We start from the raw sequence: 18,980 nt of genomic DNA, 5'->3' as shown, positions 1-18,980 counted from the left end.
GTTTAACACAAATAGACTCATAGTGTGTATACTCTTCTGCAAGTTGCCTTTTTTTTACTTAATATATAGTGGACTTCTTTCCATATTAGTTTATAAACCTCAGCCTCCTTTTAACAGCCTCATAGGATTTATGATAAGGATGTACCATAAGTTATTTAAATGTTTTGTCTCTTTTAGGTGTTCCCAGGCTTGGGTTTCATTTTGCCCTGCTTTACTTTATAAACAATATTGCACTGAACATCCTTGCCCACAGATCCTTGTGTGGTGTGGCCACACCCATTTTAGAAGGCACACACACACACAAAAATTTCAATGCCTTCATCTAGATTTGTTTAGCACAGATGATAGTATGCAATTGAGCTATCCTTCATTTTAAGTCAGTCTTTCAATGATTCAAGAGGTGACAAATTACCTTTTCTCCAGCATCACAACTGGTTCACTTAAATTGTCTGAGCACATAACAACCTCAACACAATCATCCAAGAAAGGACTCTGCTTCCTCATTCTTTCCATTTAATACACAGGCAAACAGGATATGGCTAAACCAACAAGCAAATCTGTAAAACAAACCACCTTTATATCCTTTAAAAGTACATCCACTAAAATGTGCTAATTTTCCAAAGCTCTGTGATTCTAAAATTCAAGCCATTCCTTTACAAGGAAAAATGCTAACATTTAAATTTCTGGTGCCTCCAATTTCTTTCTTTCTCTCTTCATTCATTCCTTCAACAGTTCTAAGTTTACTATGTGCCAGGCACTATACTAGGTGCTAGAGAAAGACAAGAAAGGGCAAGGCAGGCCCCAGACACCTTCTTATTGATAGGGACCAATTAGCACTGTATACGGGCAAAAAGCTTATAACTTCTGCTGTTAGAAGACTATTTAATATTTGTCTGCTGACCTCCTAAGAAAGCTTTATTTTAAAGTAAAATCTTCTTTCTAGGCACATTAATTCCAATAATAGTTTTCAATCTTAATTCTTTCCTGAATTGAACATTCAGACAATGAAAATATAATACAATAAAGTAAGTCACTTTGAACACTCCTCTGCCCACTACTAATCTGGGCTTTGTCTTATACAACGCAGCCACCCAGTGGAACGCTGACAGGGTTGTTTTTGTTTACCTTCATAATTCAATGAAATGGTAATGCTTCCAACTGCCACTAGGTGGTGGTAAAAGTCAAAGAAGGAAGCCAATGGCTTGCTGGATGAAAAATGCCTGAGGTATTCCTCACATTATTATCCTGTTGTTCTGAACTTCTAATTAAAAAAATACATTGGGGCTGAGAAGTTTTATTAGTCTTAGAAAAAAAGTTATACAAAAGCATGAACTGTAATGCAAACTTTTTTTTTGAAAGAATGAGTCCTGTGACATACAAAAATCTCAAGGAAAGCATCCTTATAATGAGGTAATGAAAGTTTAATACTTATTCTAGTTTCTGCTGGCTGAGAAATAGCGTTTCTGTTAATTCATATCTTTATTTCATCTGACTCTATGATTTTGTGTTTTATATTGCTTTTAAATCTAACACCAACAGCCCAGAATATCAAGTTACTTCGAGTTCCCCTAATATCCTATGTCCCATTGCTGTGCCTTTGATATTCACGTGGCTCTTTCTGCCTGGAGTCTGGTTTTACTCTAGTGTGTGTGTGTGTGTGTGTGTGTGTGTGTGTGTGTGTTTAAAATATTTACTAAATGTAATGTGGGGAATAAAACAATGTAGTCTCTAACCCAAGTTTATATCCCAGTAATAGAAACAGGCCAAGTCACTGCCAAAGACGGTGCAGTCAGCACAGGATGACAGGGTTGTGGGAGAGAGCTTAGAGAACCGAGGCAAAAGACCCCCTACCTAGGACAGCTGGGAGCCAGGGGGAGGGTGGGAGTGGGGAGAAGCCTTCTGCACATATGAGTGGAAACTAGGACTGCAGAGGGTAACGCCAAGGATAGAACAAGCAACATGCACAATGGCTTGAGGGTTTTAGTGTTATTTTCGGAAAGCTAAGAACAGCACACGAGGAGCATAAGGAGAAGAGAGCTTGGCTCACTGGGTAAGGGTGGACACAGAGGTGCTTTCTGTCAGGCTAAGGATCCAATGACTTTCTTAATCCTTTGCGCCGCTGAAGGCTTTCAAGCAAGGGAATAACGTGATCAGTCTTGCACATTCATTAATACTGAAAGGCTGCATATTAGCTGTGAGCATGGACACTAGCCCTGGAGCTGGGGTTCAAATCCTCCACCTTCTTGCTCTTTGTGTGATGCTGGACAAACCACCTCACTTCTCTGTGTCTCAACTTGCTCATCTCTAAAACAGGGGTAATGAGACTTCTACCTCACAGAGCGGTTATGAAGAACCTTTAGAACAATGCAATTGTTCTATTTAACATGGCATTCTAGTGGCTGGTTGGGAGAAGGCAGCTGAGGAGGAGGCTGGCGCAGAAATTGAGATGAGAAATGCTGGGGGCGTCCCCTGGCGGTCCAGTGGGGAAGACTCCACGCTTCCAATGCAGGGGGCGCGAGTTCCAGCCCTGGTCAGGGAGCTAAGATCCCACATGCCGCGCGGCGCGGCCAAAAAAAAAAAGAAACGAGAAATGCTGAACTGAGGCTACAGATATGATAAGTGGCGCAATTTAAATGAAATCAAGGAGGCAGAAACAACGAGGATCAAAACGGCGTGGTGAACGACGGGCCGGGAGCCACAGGCAAGGGGCAGAGTCCCCAGTGAGGCTCTGGTTTCTGACTTGGGCAACTGGGTAGGCAGTGCTGCCACTCTCAGACATGGGGGGTTGTGGAGGAAGGCCAGTTAGGGGATGACAGATAACAGAGCATAGAGACCCTCCCCCCGGCCACGCATCAGGTCTAAGGCCCTCGACCACGTTTATTTTCACATCTCTGCATCTCATCACGGGTCGCACATCAAGACCACGTCTTAGTCTTCGTTATATTCACAACCTAAATGCCTGGTATGTTAAATGTTTGCTAAGCGTATTGAGAAGTAGAGGGGGTAGTGAGGGGGAGAGGGGGACCAAGTTCTGAATGATGGACAAACACGCAAATGATAATCAAATTTTTTACCTGCTTCGGATTCAGGAGGAGAATAAAACTGACCATCAGAAAGACCACCAGGTATCAGTGCTGCCCTCTCCGAGGCATCGTGAACTATCAGGAGTCCTGGAAGAGAAGAAATTCAGATACTGGGAATGATGTCAGTGTTCTGGTAGCTTCGTGGCAAGGTTAATCACAATGAAATGGTGTTACTATTACGTTTTTAAAAAAACTCTTAGCAGGAAGGGTGCTCTGAAAATCTTTCAACCAAAAACAAAGTGTTGTTAATAAACTATGAACCAGTACAATAAGGACAGATTTCAACTAGTTAAAAAAAATTGCTTCAGGTTACTCATGGGATTCTTTGACTCTGTATTTATAGCATCTTTCCCTTAGGAAATACCTATTTCCGTATAGAAATCAACAACATCAAAACCAAAGCACAAAGCCAAACAAAAAACCTGGTCATGCTTTACATCTGTGTCTGGTTAGAGAAATGGCAGACGTAAAGCATCAAAGCACTAGCACATGATGAGAGAGGCCGTCGACAATGAGTTCTTCTGGCTGAAGCTGAGTTAACACCAAGATAAAGCTTAGAGGAAGCACCGGGCCAAATAGCAGGTGCCAGGTATGCATGTAATACATGCTACAGTGAAAATAAATGCTGTTTTCAATTATTTCATTAATTATATATTCTGCTTTATTAGTTACTTTGAATTTGGTTTAATCACATAGGCATGCAAGCCTCAGTCACATTCACAGTTGATAATGCTTTCAATAAAGTTCAGTTTGATGTTTATATACAACTTTTTATTTTTTATTTTTGGCTGTGCCATGCGGCAGGGGGATCTTAGTTCCCCAACCAGGGATCGAACCTGTGCCCCCTGCAGTGGACACACAGAGTGCTAACCACCGGACCACCAGGGAAGTCCTCTATTTACAACTTTTTAAGAAGTGGCTTCCATTAGCTTTATTTGTCCCCTTTCCACAATACATTTTCATAAAGGAACAGAGGGCACAGAATAGAAGACGGACCTTGGTCTGATTAATGTGTTTTAAAATCTACTCTTGAAATTATAATTCTTTTCTTCTAGATTTCTTCTTTGTATATGAGCTTTTGAAAAATGAAACCACTTGCAAGGTTATTTTCCCTTCTGCTGTATCTTGAGGTTACAATCATGCTTAACTTTCTATAAGACACAAGAATTTTTTTTTTCCTATTAGGCAGGGCAAATCCAGCCAGATGACTGACAGAGCATAAAAACAGCATGTCTTGGGGCTTCCCTGGTGGCGCAGTGGTTGAGAGTCTGCCTGCCAATGAAGGGGACACGGGTTTGAGCCCTGGTCTGGGAAGATCCCACATGCCGTGGAGCAACTAGGCCCGTGAGCCACAATTACTGAGCCTGCGAGTCTGGAGCCTGTGCTCCGCAACAAGAGAGGCCGCGGTAGTGAGAGGCCCGCGCGCCGCGATGAAGAGTGGCCCCCGCTCGCCACAACTAGAGAAAGCCCTCGCACAGAAACGAAGACCCAAAACAGCCAAAAATAAATAACTAAATAAATTTAAAAAAAAACAGCATGTCTTGAAAATGCCCGGGTCTCTGCATTGAACTTTGATTATATCACCTCTAAGAGGGCAGGTGGGATGTGCAGGCGTTCACTAAGGTCATCATGCAGAGAAGAATTCCAGCCCCATAATTCATCCTAAAGCTCAATCAATCGTTTGGATTTCCCAGTGAATATCCAGTGATGCTCAAAGCCACACAGGGAGATTATAGCAGCTTTCCCGGGACTCATGACTACGTAACGCCAGCTCTCACTCTGCTCCTCAGAGGAGGACTGGAAAGTCTGCGATGGGTGAACATTTCCAGCTGGCTAACTCCCTCCTCTCCATCTCCATCAGCAATCCATCAAACCGTCCCCCTGTAGGCACTCCGCTGTTATTCACGCTGTGGCCCATTCAAAGGCACCAGCTGCGGATGGACAGCGATGGGAGCCTCTGGAAAGTTGAGGACTTCTGTGTAGAATTGCTACCTCGGCACAAAATGCTTCGTGTCCTCCGGCTATTATCCACAGGGAGAAAAGGTCAACCTGTCCGAGGAGAAGGAGGTGTTGGCTGTTGTTGCTGCTGGAATGTCTTTTCCACCAGTGTTCACGCTTCCTTCTGGGGAAGGCTGGCCTAACAGCTGGAGTGAGGAACCACACCCTGTCCCCGTCCTTTCATCCAACGCTTCCCCCGATGTCTCCTGCAGCCCTGCAGGGTGGAGACACGCGATCTGCCTAACTGCACCCGTAGCTCCACGCAAAGCCAGATCTCTGAACCCTCCTACACTGTTGGTGGGAATGTAAATTGTTCCAGCCGCTATGGAGAACAGTATGGAGTACACTTAAAAAACTAAAAATAAAGCTATCACATGATCCAGCAATTCCACTCCTGGGAAAACCATAATTCGAAAAGATACACATACCCCAATGTTCACTGCAGCACTATTTACAATAGCCAAGACGTGGAATCAACCTAAATGTCCATGGACAGAGGAATGGATAAAGAAAATGTGGTACATATATACAAGGGAATATCACTCAGCCATTAAAAAAGAATGAAATAATGCCATTTGCAGCAACATGGATAGACCTAGAGATTATCATACTAAGTGAAGTAAGTCAGACAGAGAAAGATCAATATCGTGATACCACTTATATGTGGAATCTAAAAATGATACAAATAAACTTATTTACACAAGGGACACAGACTCACAGACTGAGAAGACGAACGTATAGTTACCAAAGGGGAAAGGTAACTATAAATTAGGGATAGGGATATATTAGGGGGAGGGATAAAGTAGGAGGTTGGAATTAACATACACACACTACTATATATAAAACAGATAATCAACAAGGACCTACTGTACAGCACAGGGAACTCTACTCAATACTCTGTAATAACCTATCTGGGAAAAGAATCTGGAAAAGAATAGATATATGTATATGTATAACTAAATCACTTTGCTGTACAGCTGAAACTAACACAACACTATGAATCAACTCTATTTCAATATAAATTAAAATTAAAACAAACAAACAAAGACAGACCTCTGCAACCCCTCCTCCCAGCCTGGCCAGTCTCAGGAGGGGAACTCGGAGAGAAACTTACTGTTTTCTTCTTCTGCCTCTTGAGGTAACACCTTGAAATCCAGGAACCACGTCTCGATCCAGGCAAGGATGAAGGAAATGATGGGCAGCACGTAGCCAAAAGCCCCTTGAGAGAAAAGCTGGAAGAACAGACGTGACCAGGAAAGAGAAACACAGTTACCATGAGCTCACCCTGGAGAACGCAGCTGTGTCAGTACAGATGGTCATGGCACAGAAAAAGCGGAAAGCCATACCTTTGAGAGGATCACTTTTGCTAGTAAAAAGGCACTGGTCACTGCTGTCGTCAACTGAAAGACACATAATCCAGCAGCGTTCAAATTCAATATTTTACACTCTGAAGGCACCTTCCTCAAGCAAGAGACCCATCTGAGCCAGGAACAGGTAATGCCTGTAAAGGGTCTGTCTCACCCAGCTCCCTCCCATGTCACTCTATCCCCTAGACCAGACGGGGGCAAAGTGGGCTTCCACGTGGCACACGAGCCCTGACTGGCAGCTTGAGGTTTCCCTTCACCCACACGCTGTGTGTTGGGAAACTCTGTTTCGTCCACTAGAGGATACAACATGCAAAGATGCTATCGGCATAGGAGAAAGGACCAGTGAAATAGAGGAAAGGCTCCTCCAGGGCTTGGGAAGCCCAGAGGCAATCCCACAGCACCTGGGCTTTGTCTCTCCATCCTTCAACTGATATTTGTAGCAATATGAAACCTGACCAAAGTGAGTGCCAACAGCAGCCTTGACTGACAAAACGGAGATTGGAGGTTGGGGAACATCAGGCATCATGCTTAGTGTTGACAAAGTTGTAGTTAGTTTTGTCAGCAAAACAAAACATACACACACACACACACACACCAGCCAGACACACACACACACAACACGGGAGGGGAGGCATCTTACATTCTGATACTAATTAACTTTACAGGCTGACACTAAGTGCTCTTCAGGTACCAGCTGACTCCTTCCAGCTGCCTGGCCCCCACTCTGTAAATGTTTTTAAAAACGAGAATCAAAAACAATAAAATGGATGCGCTAAATCTGACCTGTCCCTTTGATCATTTCAAAGAAGAGGTTGAAGAAACTGTCTTAAAACTCTCATTGCACGTCAACCACTTTCCTGAAACAAACACTGAGACAGATGGTCTGACAAACACCAGTGCACATCATGGAGACTGGAATAGAACGGCCCAAATTGGGGCTGCTGCAGGCAGTGGGTAAGGGATAACCATCACAGCCGTTTGGTATCGGCAACGGCCTACTCAGTAAAGGGAGTCAAGTCCGGCTGAAACTGTCAGCCCTCATCCATGAACCGTGAACTTGGGACTCAATGGATGGTCTGACAGCAGCCCTGGGATTCTGTAGATGCTCAGAAGAGATGGCCCAGGCAGACGCAGCCCCTGGGGGACTCCCCCTTAGGACAGCGCACAACCCCATGCCCAGCTGGACAAGCCCGTGCCGGTCCCACACAGACTGAGGTCTGACCTTCCAGAAGCAGGACGGCAGGTTGGTCCTGCCCACGTCTCTCCAGTCTGAGGACTTCAACACCCCCCCCATATACCTGCCTTGTTAGAGCTCTCAACAAGGTGACTGCTTAGAAGTCCATGGAAACAGGGAAAATAATTCAGGCAGAATTGCTTGTAATTCTTCTCTCAATCAATAAATATTTATTGAGGGTGAAGAGCTTGTGCCAAAGCTCTGGGCTGGAGGCCAGGAAACAGAGGTGAGTTAAAAACTGCCACTGTCTTCGAGAAGCCCGAAGGCAACCATAAAAAGGGAGCTTTCCCCTTTAAGACTGGAGCGAGGGGGATAACACAGTGAGGAAGTCAGTGATCAAAATAAGCAGAGAGCAAGTCCTGAAAAATCACCAGGCAGCTTCAACCCGAGAGGAAATTGTCCAAATCGCTTCGTGACAGAGGGACGGAACTCATCTCTCGTTTGCATAATGAGGTGGAGGGTGGGCTGATGCTTGGACCACAATCACGGGTCGGCCCTAGATTCCTCACTTGTCTCAGTCTCCATAGCGACAAAGCTAGTTACTCATTACCTTTGGAAAGAAGCCCCGGAGAGTGAAACCTACTGAGGTGTGGAGGACGGGGACTCAGGAAAAGCAAGTGGAATTCAACCCAGATGGAATCCACATCTGCCCGCAGCTCAGCCCTCTTGTGAGCAGGGCCCAGCCACCAAAATCGGAGGGGAGGAACCACTCACCAGGCATACTCACCGCTATGGCCCACCAATGGCGCAGTCTGCACACGGCATATGCAAGTATTAACACTTTAAATCGAAAAACTGCCAAAAGCTGTGTTGAAAAGAAAAGACAAGATAAGTTTTAAGGAATATACACAAAGGTAAAGTCATTGGGTTTTAGGAAGAACCCACCAAAGTGTCTTCATTATTCTGATTTAGCTGAAAACTGTCCCAGATGGGTACTGGTCTACAGACCAGCGTTTGGGATCTTCTGCTCTAGAATTTATGGAATACTGCCCAAAGAGGGATTCAAATTAACTTCCCATTATCAACAAAAGAATATATAGTTAGATGTTTATTTTTCCTTTCTATTTGAGTCCATATATATTCTGATATCCTTTTAAGGTTGGAGAAAATGCTTTGAAAGTTTCCACTCCAGTACCTTTTCACTCCAAGTACAAATACTGACTTTTTGGAAGATACCAGATTCTTAGTGAAGTCCCCTGCAAAGCTCTGAGTTACTGGGGTGTTGGGAGAGTTCTGCTATCCCAGGACCGGCCCTCTGGTTTTTCAGGGTGGTTCAGGGACTTTTGTGAAGCCTTTTATGTGCATTATTTTCCCATGTAATCCCCCAGCCCAGCAATCCCATGAGTCAACTGTCATTAAGATGGATAGAAAAATTGTCCAAGGCCACACAACTCTTAGTGAGGATGCCACGATTTGAACCCAGGTAGCTTGACTCCGAAGACCAGGCTCTTATCCACTATGCCTTAGCTGTTTCAGTAATTCTACTAAGGAATAAACACGGAATAAAACTTTACTAATTTTACTTGGAAAACATACTTATTCTGAGTAGGGAGAAGTCAGGTGGCTCTGGAGCAATGCCTCAGGGTAGGGGGTCTGCCCAAAGTTCCTCACTAATCACAACTGCTGAAAGGCTGGAGGCTGACAACGTCTTTGCTGCCACTGGCTGGGTGACCTCACTGAAGATCCTTTCACGTAAATGAAGTTTGCAGTTGTTTTTGTTTTAATTTCCTGCTTTCATTAAAAACGTGTTTTCTAATAATCTGCTAACCGTTTAGTTTCTCTATGTATCTTACCCCTATCTTTGCATGCCGGACTTGGCAAAAGTATAAGTCTTTATTCCTCTATCTCAAAGTCTCCCAGATCCCAAGGTTTCCTGGAGGCTGTGTCCATTTCCAGGGCCAGGCATGACAGTCTTTCCAAGCTGAGCTAATAGGTCCCACCTATTTGTCCAGTATCATTAACTCCCTAAGCAGAGTTCAGACAATCCTTGGAGATCTGGCCAGTGGATTAATTTGGCTTCCCGGTAAGTCCTGGCTCAGACTATGTTAAGATAAATTCAACAGGGGAAATAAAAGGAAAAAGAGAAGTCCATTTTGTTATTCTATGTCAATAGTTTTACAGGAAAAAATTATCAAGAGATTTGGGATCTCACATGCTCTGCCACCAAGTTCAGTGACCTGGGGTAGGTCAAGACACTGAACCATGAGACTCAATTTCTTCATCTGGAAAAGGAGATTAAATTATATCAGTGGTTTTCCAAATATTCTGTAGCAGCCAAACACTTTTTCAAAACAATCTTATTGGAACCCTAACATACCGTACAGATGAAAATGGAATTACTCAGATTGCAAGGGGGTGATGACATAAACCCTGATCTCTATTTACTGGGAACCCCATCTCTTTCCTCATACATACTTCTGCAGTGAGTGTGGGAAAAACAAAACATAACAAGACTTTTGAGAGTAGTATGAAAACCACTAGAAAATATAATCAGTAATACTCTTCATCCAAAACTAATGATGGTAATAACCGTGATTGCAGGTGAGTCTCTGAGCTCCTAGGACATACCTATCATTGGGCTTAAGTGTTTTCCAGGTATTATTTCATTTACTTTTCAGAACGATGATGATCTCGTTACACATATGAGGAAACTGAAGTTTAGACCTAATATATTCAAAGATATACAATGAGTGATAGTGTTGTGAATCAAACCCAGGTTTTTCTGACTTCAAGGGTCTTATCCATTTTGCACACAGCTTCTAAAGATAGTGAGTAAAGCAGTTAAAATGAATTTAGGGGGGATTCTTTATGAATTTTAATTGCCTATGTCGTGTCTAACACAATGTTAGAATCTGACTGACTTACACTATCACCTATAAAGAGATACTGTGAGATGTATTAAACCCAACCAAAGTCACAGTGTGTCCTGGAAAGATACTGCCTCATCTACAGGTAACTGCATCTATATAATTCTACAACTGACTAGTTTTGCCCAAGATTATCAATATATCACTTTTCTCAAAAACTCCTATTATGGAAAAATGAAACAGAATTATTTTTAAAAATATACACAGAAATCTATCTCAAGACAGAAAAGGAATGGCATTTTCACTGTGCTGTTATGTAAACAGGTGCATTTTCCTTTCAGTGATTAGGGTCTGTCAGTGGCTTCTATCTCAGCCATTTTAAAGAATAAAGGAAAATCAGAATGGCTTCTTCTGCTATGCTCCCTTATTCCTCATTAATCTTTTTTTTCCTCAAGATGACCAGGCAATTTCTTAGAAAGAGAGAGAGAGAGATTGCACTGAATGGTCCAAGAATAAGGAAAAAGGAAAGATAACGTTTAAAAGAGGAAAAAAGAATGGCACAGAATCTGAGGTCTACTGACAGGAAATTTGCCTTTTGGTTAGTTTCATCATGTCCAAAATGAAACCTACAACAGAGAATACTTACAAATATATCAAAATAAGAAGAGTAGTAGTCATACTGCACCACCTCTTTCTCTAACGTGTTCTCAATACCTCCATTCACCTGGGAAGGAGAGGAAGAAGTAAAAATGAGGAGAGTTATGCGTGAAAATAATACAAGAGAACACACAAGTAAGGTTTTGCATACACTTTTCTGCCTTCTCCTAACCCAGAAATGTTAAAATATGGAAGAAAAGAACGCTCATAATTCGAATAGAAAAATGCTGAAGAGCATTTCCCACTTGAATTCTGAATTCATTTGTTCAACAAATATAAATATATAATGACGAACAATGCCTTTTTTTGTAGTTCATATTTTGGTAAACTGAAATGTTAAATGTGAAAACTAATTTTTTTTCTCTTGTAAGATAAATTCTTCAATCACACAAACATATATTTTTATTATTATTATTTTTTTAACATCTTTATTGGAGTATAATTGCTTTACAATGGTGTGTTAGTTTCTGCTTTATAACAAAGTGAATCAGCTATACATATACGTATATCCCCATATCTCCTCCTTCTTGCGTCTCCCTCCCACCCTCCCTATCCCACCCCTCTAGGTAGACACAAAGCACTGAGCTGATCTCCCTGTGCTATGCAGCTGCTTCCCACTAGCTATCTATTTTACATTTGGTAGTGTATGTATGTCCATGCCACTCTCTCACTTCTTCCCAGCTTACCCTTCCCCCTCTCCGTGTCCTCAAGTCCATTCTCTAAGTCTGTGTCTTTACTCCTGTCCTGCCCCTAGGTTCTTCAGAACCATTTTTTTCTTCTTTTTTTTAGATTCCATATATATGTGTTAGATATGGTATTTGTTTTTCTCTTTCTGACTTACTTCATTCTGTATGACAGACTCTAGGTCCATCCACCTCATTACAAATAACTCAATTTCGTTTCTTTTTATGGCTGAGTAATATTCCATTGTATATACAAACATATTTTTAAAGAAGACAATTAACATTTATCCAGGGCTCCCCTCACTTTCTGACCACTGCACTATTTTAAGTCTTGGAAGGTCAAGTGGTCCCCTGATCTCTTAGCACACATCCATGAAGACAGTTATCATGACACAGGATAGAAGTGTAAAAAATCTCCTGATTGCTCCTATTTGCTCCTAGCACTTTAAAATTCTGCACTCTTATCAACTTATATGTATATATATATATTTTAACTTGAATAGATAACAAAATAAGGACCAGATTAGACCTATGTGAGAGTTATAGTAGATGATGAAAATTAAACCTAATACGATAAATTTTCTGTCCTCTCCCAATTTTCCTATCAAGATGAATTTTAAATGATCAAGTTCAAAATTCTGCATATCGAACTATATAGAATACTAATCAAGGAAGGGAACGTATGCGTGGTAGCGAATGTAGCATTCTAAGCAGACCCTCTATAAGGCGAGGGCCCGTGGATTAGCTGATAATAGTGAACATGATGTACAACAGTAAATTCACGGTTCCAATCTGGAGCACAGACATTGTTGGTCCTGGCAAACCAGTGCAGCTGGTCTGAGAAGGACAAATTAGAGGGCAATTAACCCAAGACCTGGGTAAAAGAAAAAAGGGGAAAAAAATCAATAAGGAATACCTTTGCAAGGTTTGCTAATTGGTCAAATTAGAATAAAAGTTGCCATAAGGAAAGGATTCTCTTGGCTTAGATACCTTTTCAAGTACAGTTGACCCTTAAGCAACAGGGGTTTGGACTGCACGGGTCCACTTACACGTGGATATTTTGCAATAGTAAATACTACAGTACTACATGGTCCATGGTTGGTTGAATCCGTGGATGCGGAGGAACCTCGGATACGGAGGGCTGGCTACAGATTATACAAAGATTACTGTCCCCCTCCCCCACATGCTGGGGTCAAGGGTCAACTGTACTTGTTATGAAAATGGAGTATACCATAAACACTATTCTGTACTTTAAATCCCTTAAGGAGGCTTAGACTTCTGTGTAATTTGCGCAGGTTGCCTACAGACCTGCCTGACTATAGATAGACCTTTACAAATGAATAGAATTGAAAACCTGGGAGCAAGGAGAATTAAAAGCCAACCAACCATCTAGTCTCACTGCTGTGTCTCTTCAGACTAAGGAAACTTACCAATATCCAACATAATTTTTAAAAAGATTATTCCAAGTAGCCTACGGCAAAGAGGAGTTCTCTACCACATAGAAGTTACCCCTCCTGGCTGAGAGAACAGGAATTAAAGCTGCTGATAACAGTTCAATAACTAGCCAGTAGAAAAGGGTTCTCTTCAGTATCCATATACTTTAAGAGACCCTGATTTCATGCTGCCTTTAAACATAGAAATCTAAAATCTACATTTCTAGCCCATCTTGTACTATAAATTATTTCAAAATCTTGGTCGTTTCTAGCACAAGATGTCCCAGATTCATCTTTAGTTTCACATGGAACCCCTTCCCAATCAGAGCTCTGCCAGAGCTGGTACTGTTATTCTAGGCTCCATCCTTAGAAACCTTAGAGACATCTTTGGATACTGGGGGTGATAAAATCAGCCTATCAACAAATCGTCTGATATTTCTTCCTTTAGTATGTCTCTCAAGTTAGCTGCTCCTTTTCTACTCCTACCACCTTCCATGGGGCTCTTTCAGCAGTTTCTGAGTTAATGTTCTTACTGTCAATCTGCACGGAATTTATCCTAATCTGCAAACCACTGCCATGATCTTGATCCATTCACCAAATATCTGTTGAGCACCTAGTGAATGCCAAGGACTGTTCTAAACACAGGGAATACTCCAGTAAGCAAAACAATATCTCTGCCTTTATGGAGCTTCCATGCTAGCAGGTGGAGATAGAGACACATAAGAAAATCAGTGCTACACAGAGGACAGAAGCAGGACAGTGTGATGGAATAACAGTTGACTCCTCTGGGTTGGGTGGTCATGGAAGTCTTCTCTTGGTGACATTTAAACTGATACCAGCATGCTAAGTTGAAATCTACATCAAGATAAAGGAAATTAACCATTTCATATAGAAGGAACTAGTATTAAGGTCTAAGACAGAAGAGAGCTTGTTCCATTCTGAGAACAGAAGTCTGGCTGATCTGGGTGGGCCAGGAACAGAGGGTGGGAAAGGAAGTCTGGGTTGGCTTCTGAGGGGCTTTGCAAGCCAAGTTTCAGCATTTGGACTTTATGCTAAGTGCTCCAGCTAAGTCCATGAAGGGTTTTAAACAGAAAGTAACATCTGATTTATGTTTTTACTTTTAATAATCACTCTGGATTCTATCAGGAGAATGGATTTTGGGAGGGCAAGCGTGCAAGCAGGCAAACTGGTCAGGCACAGACAGGGTGCAGTAGTTTGGATGAGTAATAATGTTGGCTTGGTCAAGGGTGGCAATGGTAGAAATGGAGAGAAGGGATCACATTGTGAGTATATTTTGCAGGCAGATTTGACAGGACTTACTTTTAGATTGGACAGGGGGCATGAGAAATACAAGCAAATCAATCAAGGATGAGTCTTCACCTTTGGCCTGAGCATCAGGGTATTTTTTTACTGATGAAGAAGTGGGTGTGTGTATGTGTCGTCGAGGAGCAATGTCAAGTTAAGCGTCCAAGTCGACACAGCAGGTAGGTCACGATGTAATGTGGAATGTGAGTCAGTGACCTCTGGAACATCTCAAAACCGTGTTTTCCAATCTGCTCTAGAACCTATCTCAGCTCACAACTGAGGTAAGTCCAACACTTCCATGTAGCTCTTTAAGAATTTCAATTGTTTAGAACCAGGTTACCTAGGCAATTTCATTTCCTACAGGCACCTTATTTCTAGCCAGGCTAATATTTTCTCTGCATCTGCCCTTGTCCCCTCCAAAACACACACACACACACACACACACACCCGCATAAGCACAACACTCTTGCCTCAGTGCTTCTGTTCACCTCCATCTCGAAACCCTCTCCCTATTGGTTCCACCATCCAATCCTAGATCACCCTTCTATCCCCAATTCCACTCTTCAGATAATTCCAACCCAATGAACTCTCCCAGTGAGTTTTTGTTATCATGGGTCATCACAGTTTAACTATAGAACATAATGACAGTGGGGTAATAAAATCAGAATCAGAATCAGTAGGATAATAAATACCTGAAACATAAGTGTAACAATAGAGATTAATAACCAACTTGTTTTTTCTCTTTCTGGGTAGAATTTATTTAGCTAATAGTAAATTACATAATCTATAGTTATATAGAGCTTCATAACTGCCAAGGGGCTGTGGAATGTATCTTTTTATTTGCTCCTCACAAGAATTCACAAGGAAGGCAAGACAGGTATTAGCTCAGTTAACTGACTGAGAAACCAAGGCTCAGAGAACTTACATGGCTTGCCTGAGGCCACAGAGTTGGCCGTGACAGCTCTGGGACAAATTAGAAGCATTCTGACACTTTCTGGTATACCAGTTAGAAAATAAGAAGACAGGCAATAAGCACTGATAAAGGTCTTTCTTGAACCGTAATCTCAACCAAAGTGTCAAAAGCTGAGAAAGAAAAACAACTTCCCTTCTCCTGCCATTTTGACCCCTGTCCCTGTCAGTCTAAAGAGCCTGGGGTAGAGGAGTTTGGAGAGGAAACAGAGTCTTCAGGCAAATCAAACTGATGGTGAATTCTAGATCCAATTTGGGAAACCAATCTACTCAAGGGTGTACCAGCAGATCCTACACAGAACCAGAACCATCCCTTCAACTGGCCCACAGAAATCAGCTGGCCCAAGGTCTTCCAGCAGGAAAATGAACCAAGGTGCTCTTAGGCTGCTCCAGCTCGCCCAGGCCCTGCACACCAGGCTGGGTTGGCGCCAGTCAACTCCCTGGAGCCAGGAGGAAAAGTGGCTAAGTTGGAAGTCATATATGAAGGCGAAATATTTTGGTTATTGTTATGATTGCATAGAACAGCTGGGTCCCCATACTCTTTTGAAGGCCTAAGCTCCCTTTATGCTATTTCTTTCCTCTTTTAAAGATCAACAGTAGGAGGCAATATAAGATATCTGTTACACCTCCTCTGCTAAACTTTAAAGCTCATGTAGCTTTTTGTGGAGCTTGCAACACCTGAATCAGAAGCCTATGTCTTGGCACTCAGTAAACGTACAGGCATGTGAAAATAACAGTGGATCCGAGTGATTAGAGATTTACAGAGACAGACAACAAAAGAAAAGGGATGGTACAGTGTGTAATGAAAAACCCGGGTTAGGACTGACAATTCAAAACAAATAGAACTAGAAAGTTAAATGTTTTCTTTTTTTTAAAATAGCCTTGCTAAGAAAGTCATGATATACTATCTTAAAGATCATATACTCGTTTTACAAATGGGGAAACTGGTAGTCAGTGGGAAAGTGAGGATAGAAACAAATTTCTTAATTGCTAGGCCTGGTGATTTTTCATTTATAAAATGTTGCATATGGATGGAAACAGATCCCTTTATGATGAACGAAACAGGGTGCATCCCACTTACTTCACTTCCATTTCAATTTCCTTGAAGCAGTAAGAAAGGAGGGAAGTGAGTAGTGTAATCCTGTGACCCACCACGGCCCCATCCCATAGCTTCCCTAACTTAAGTGCACACTCAGTGGTCATATTAGTGGCAAACCAATGAATGCCTCGATTTTGTGCTGTCACTGCAATAATTTTAAGTGTGCTTCCTTAAGACTGCTGCTAAACTTTCCTGTTAAAAGATGCATTTCTTTTTCATCTCTCATGCCACAGCTGCTGGTTTTGAAAATATATTACTCCTTTAAAATATATCAATTTAAATATATTCTTTAATGGGTATACATGGAACATATAGTTAAAGGAGACACTTTAAATTACTGTTGTCATGTCACTGGCTTTTCTGGTTTGAAACAAAACTAAGGCATACCCACAATGCAAGATTAACAGAAGGCAAAATCTATAAACAGAAACTTAACAGTAGATTCGTGCTGCATATGACCTTGATTCTGGGAAAAAAAATCTATCTTCTTTTGTTTAAATTTTTTTTATTTTCTAATATAAGTATATATCTGCTTTCATGAAGAGTTTTATTACTCTATTAGAACTTATGATGAAATTAAATGAATCCAATGATGCTAATTTTTAAGAGTCTAGAATCTAGAACTAAAATTGCTGCTATGAATCAGAATATTAATCAAAGTTTAGATTAAGACATTGACTCTTTCCATTATGAGGCAAAATTAAAAATCATTTTCCAACAGGAATCTCAGCATCCTTTCATATTTTCTCTATTTTAATAAATTTCTTATAAAGCACCTAGCACCATGCCTAGCAAAGAGGAACCTCTTAATAATAAACACTAGCTAATAACTATTGCTACCCAGGCCTTAGCAAATGTTTCTTGGAAATAAATGAACTGCTGAAAGTGAAGGAAACAGACAATTTTTGCTTGGGAGGAAGCATTCTGGAAGAGTTCACCTATTTGTTGGTAAGGAATGTAAACAGTCAAAGCCGAGGCTTTGGAGAAAACAGATATATTGTCTTAAATAAAATGTATTATTAAAATGAATTTCACCGGCTTATTTTTATTTTTGTTAAATGTGGCAGCTAGAGAACTTAAAATTACACATGAGGCTTGCATTCCATTTCTATTGGATAGTACTGGTCTAGACAATTATTTGGCAATATAACCACATAAACTTGACAAAATAGAGACAAAACTCCAAATGCCTCTAGGATTATTTTTTGATAAAATATGAACAAATAATCTTTTGCAAAAAAATAAAAAATAAGTGCATGCAAAATCTTAAATGTGGGAACTAGAAAGTAAATGCAACATTTAAAACATATTCCAGAAGCATGTTACATTTTTTAAAGCAATGATTAGCAGTTTTTTCCTGAAAAGGGCCAGGGAATAAAAAACTTTGCCTTTGTGGGCCAGATGGACTCTGTCAAAACTACTCAACTCAACCACTCAGCACAAAAGCCAGCCACAGACAATATGTAAACAGATGGGCAGGGCTGTGTTCCAATAAAACTTTATTTATAAAACCAGGCCACCTGAATTTAGCTCTCAGACTGCAGTTTGCCATCTCCTGTTATAGAGCAAAACCCCAAGAATTCAACTTTCATAATTGCAGACAAAGTGAATTTTAAACTAACCAGGTTCGTTTTAAATATTGATAATAACCATAAAAAAACAAGAAAGGTCCAAATCAGCTGGAGAAGACCAGTGGTGCCTCATTTGAAAAAAAGATGAAATTCACGAAAATGAGACAGAAATGATGAGAAAAATAAGAAAACTGGGTTTTTTTTTGTCTCTGGAAACAATTTGTATAATGTCATAAAAAAAAACCAACCACTTACATTTAACTCTATTATCCACAGTAACGTTACAAATAAGAGGTCAAAGGTGACAAACAAACAGAAAGTCCTCCTGACATCGGATATGCCTTTCTTTTCCCTTCCTTCATAGGACTCAATCCTGGCCATGAGTTGGCTGGGGTTGATGGAATGGACTTCGCGCAGGGAAGCGTGCGAGCTCTGACTCCCCATGAGAGCGTTCTCCATGTCTTCCGGCACAGGGTTCATCCTGCAGGGGGGTTAAAGGAGCCCCTCTCCAACTTCACCATCCCTAGAGAGAAGAAATCTTTGGGGAATGAAAGAGAAACGCACGTTAAATCAGAGCCCACCTGACACCACAGTGCTACCCCTGCCCCGTGTGACTGCCCGTCTCCCTGAGCATCAGGGTGTTTTAACTGAAGACATTTCTGTCTTGATGAAGATATAGAGAGAAAGAGAAATGAGAAGCAATTCTTGATGTTATCCTTCAATACTATCAATACCAAAAAAACTGTTATGGGGGCTTCCCTGGTGGCGCAGTGG

At 41.4% G+C, this 18,980-nt stretch overlaps 1 protein-coding gene across 2 annotated transcripts in view; it reads right to left on the bottom strand.

The window, feature by feature from the left end:
• Positions 1-18,980, bottom strand: part of STARD3NL (STARD3 N-terminal like) — a 49,622-nt gene that overhangs the window by 5,192 nt on the left and 25,450 nt on the right. The window contains exons 2-7 of one of the 2 annotated variants that reach the window (XM_059934198.1): positions 18,462-18,744; positions 11,136-11,213; positions 8,410-8,487; positions 6,428-6,481; positions 6,196-6,313; positions 3,075-3,170 (exon numbers count right to left, since the gene is read on the bottom strand). In XM_059934198.1, the coding sequence (XP_059790181.1) occupies positions 3,075-3,170; positions 6,196-6,313; positions 6,428-6,481; positions 8,410-8,487; positions 11,136-11,213; positions 18,462-18,686 (649 nt within the window). In that variant the 5' untranslated portion in view covers positions 18,687-18,744. The remainder of the gene's footprint in view (positions 1-3,074; positions 3,171-6,195; positions 6,314-6,427; positions 6,482-8,409; positions 8,488-11,135; positions 11,214-18,461; positions 18,745-18,980) is intronic. The other variant, XM_059934199.1, reaches the window with a different exon arrangement.

This window comes from Balaenoptera ricei, chromosome 9 (genome assembly GCF_028023285.1).
Source record: "Balaenoptera ricei isolate mBalRic1 chromosome 9, mBalRic1.hap2, whole genome shotgun sequence".
Lineage (NCBI taxonomy): Eukaryota > Metazoa > Chordata > Mammalia > Artiodactyla > Balaenopteridae > Balaenoptera > Balaenoptera ricei.
The sequence above is the reverse complement of the archived record's forward strand: the minus strand, read 5'-3'. Positions and strand labels throughout refer to the sequence as shown.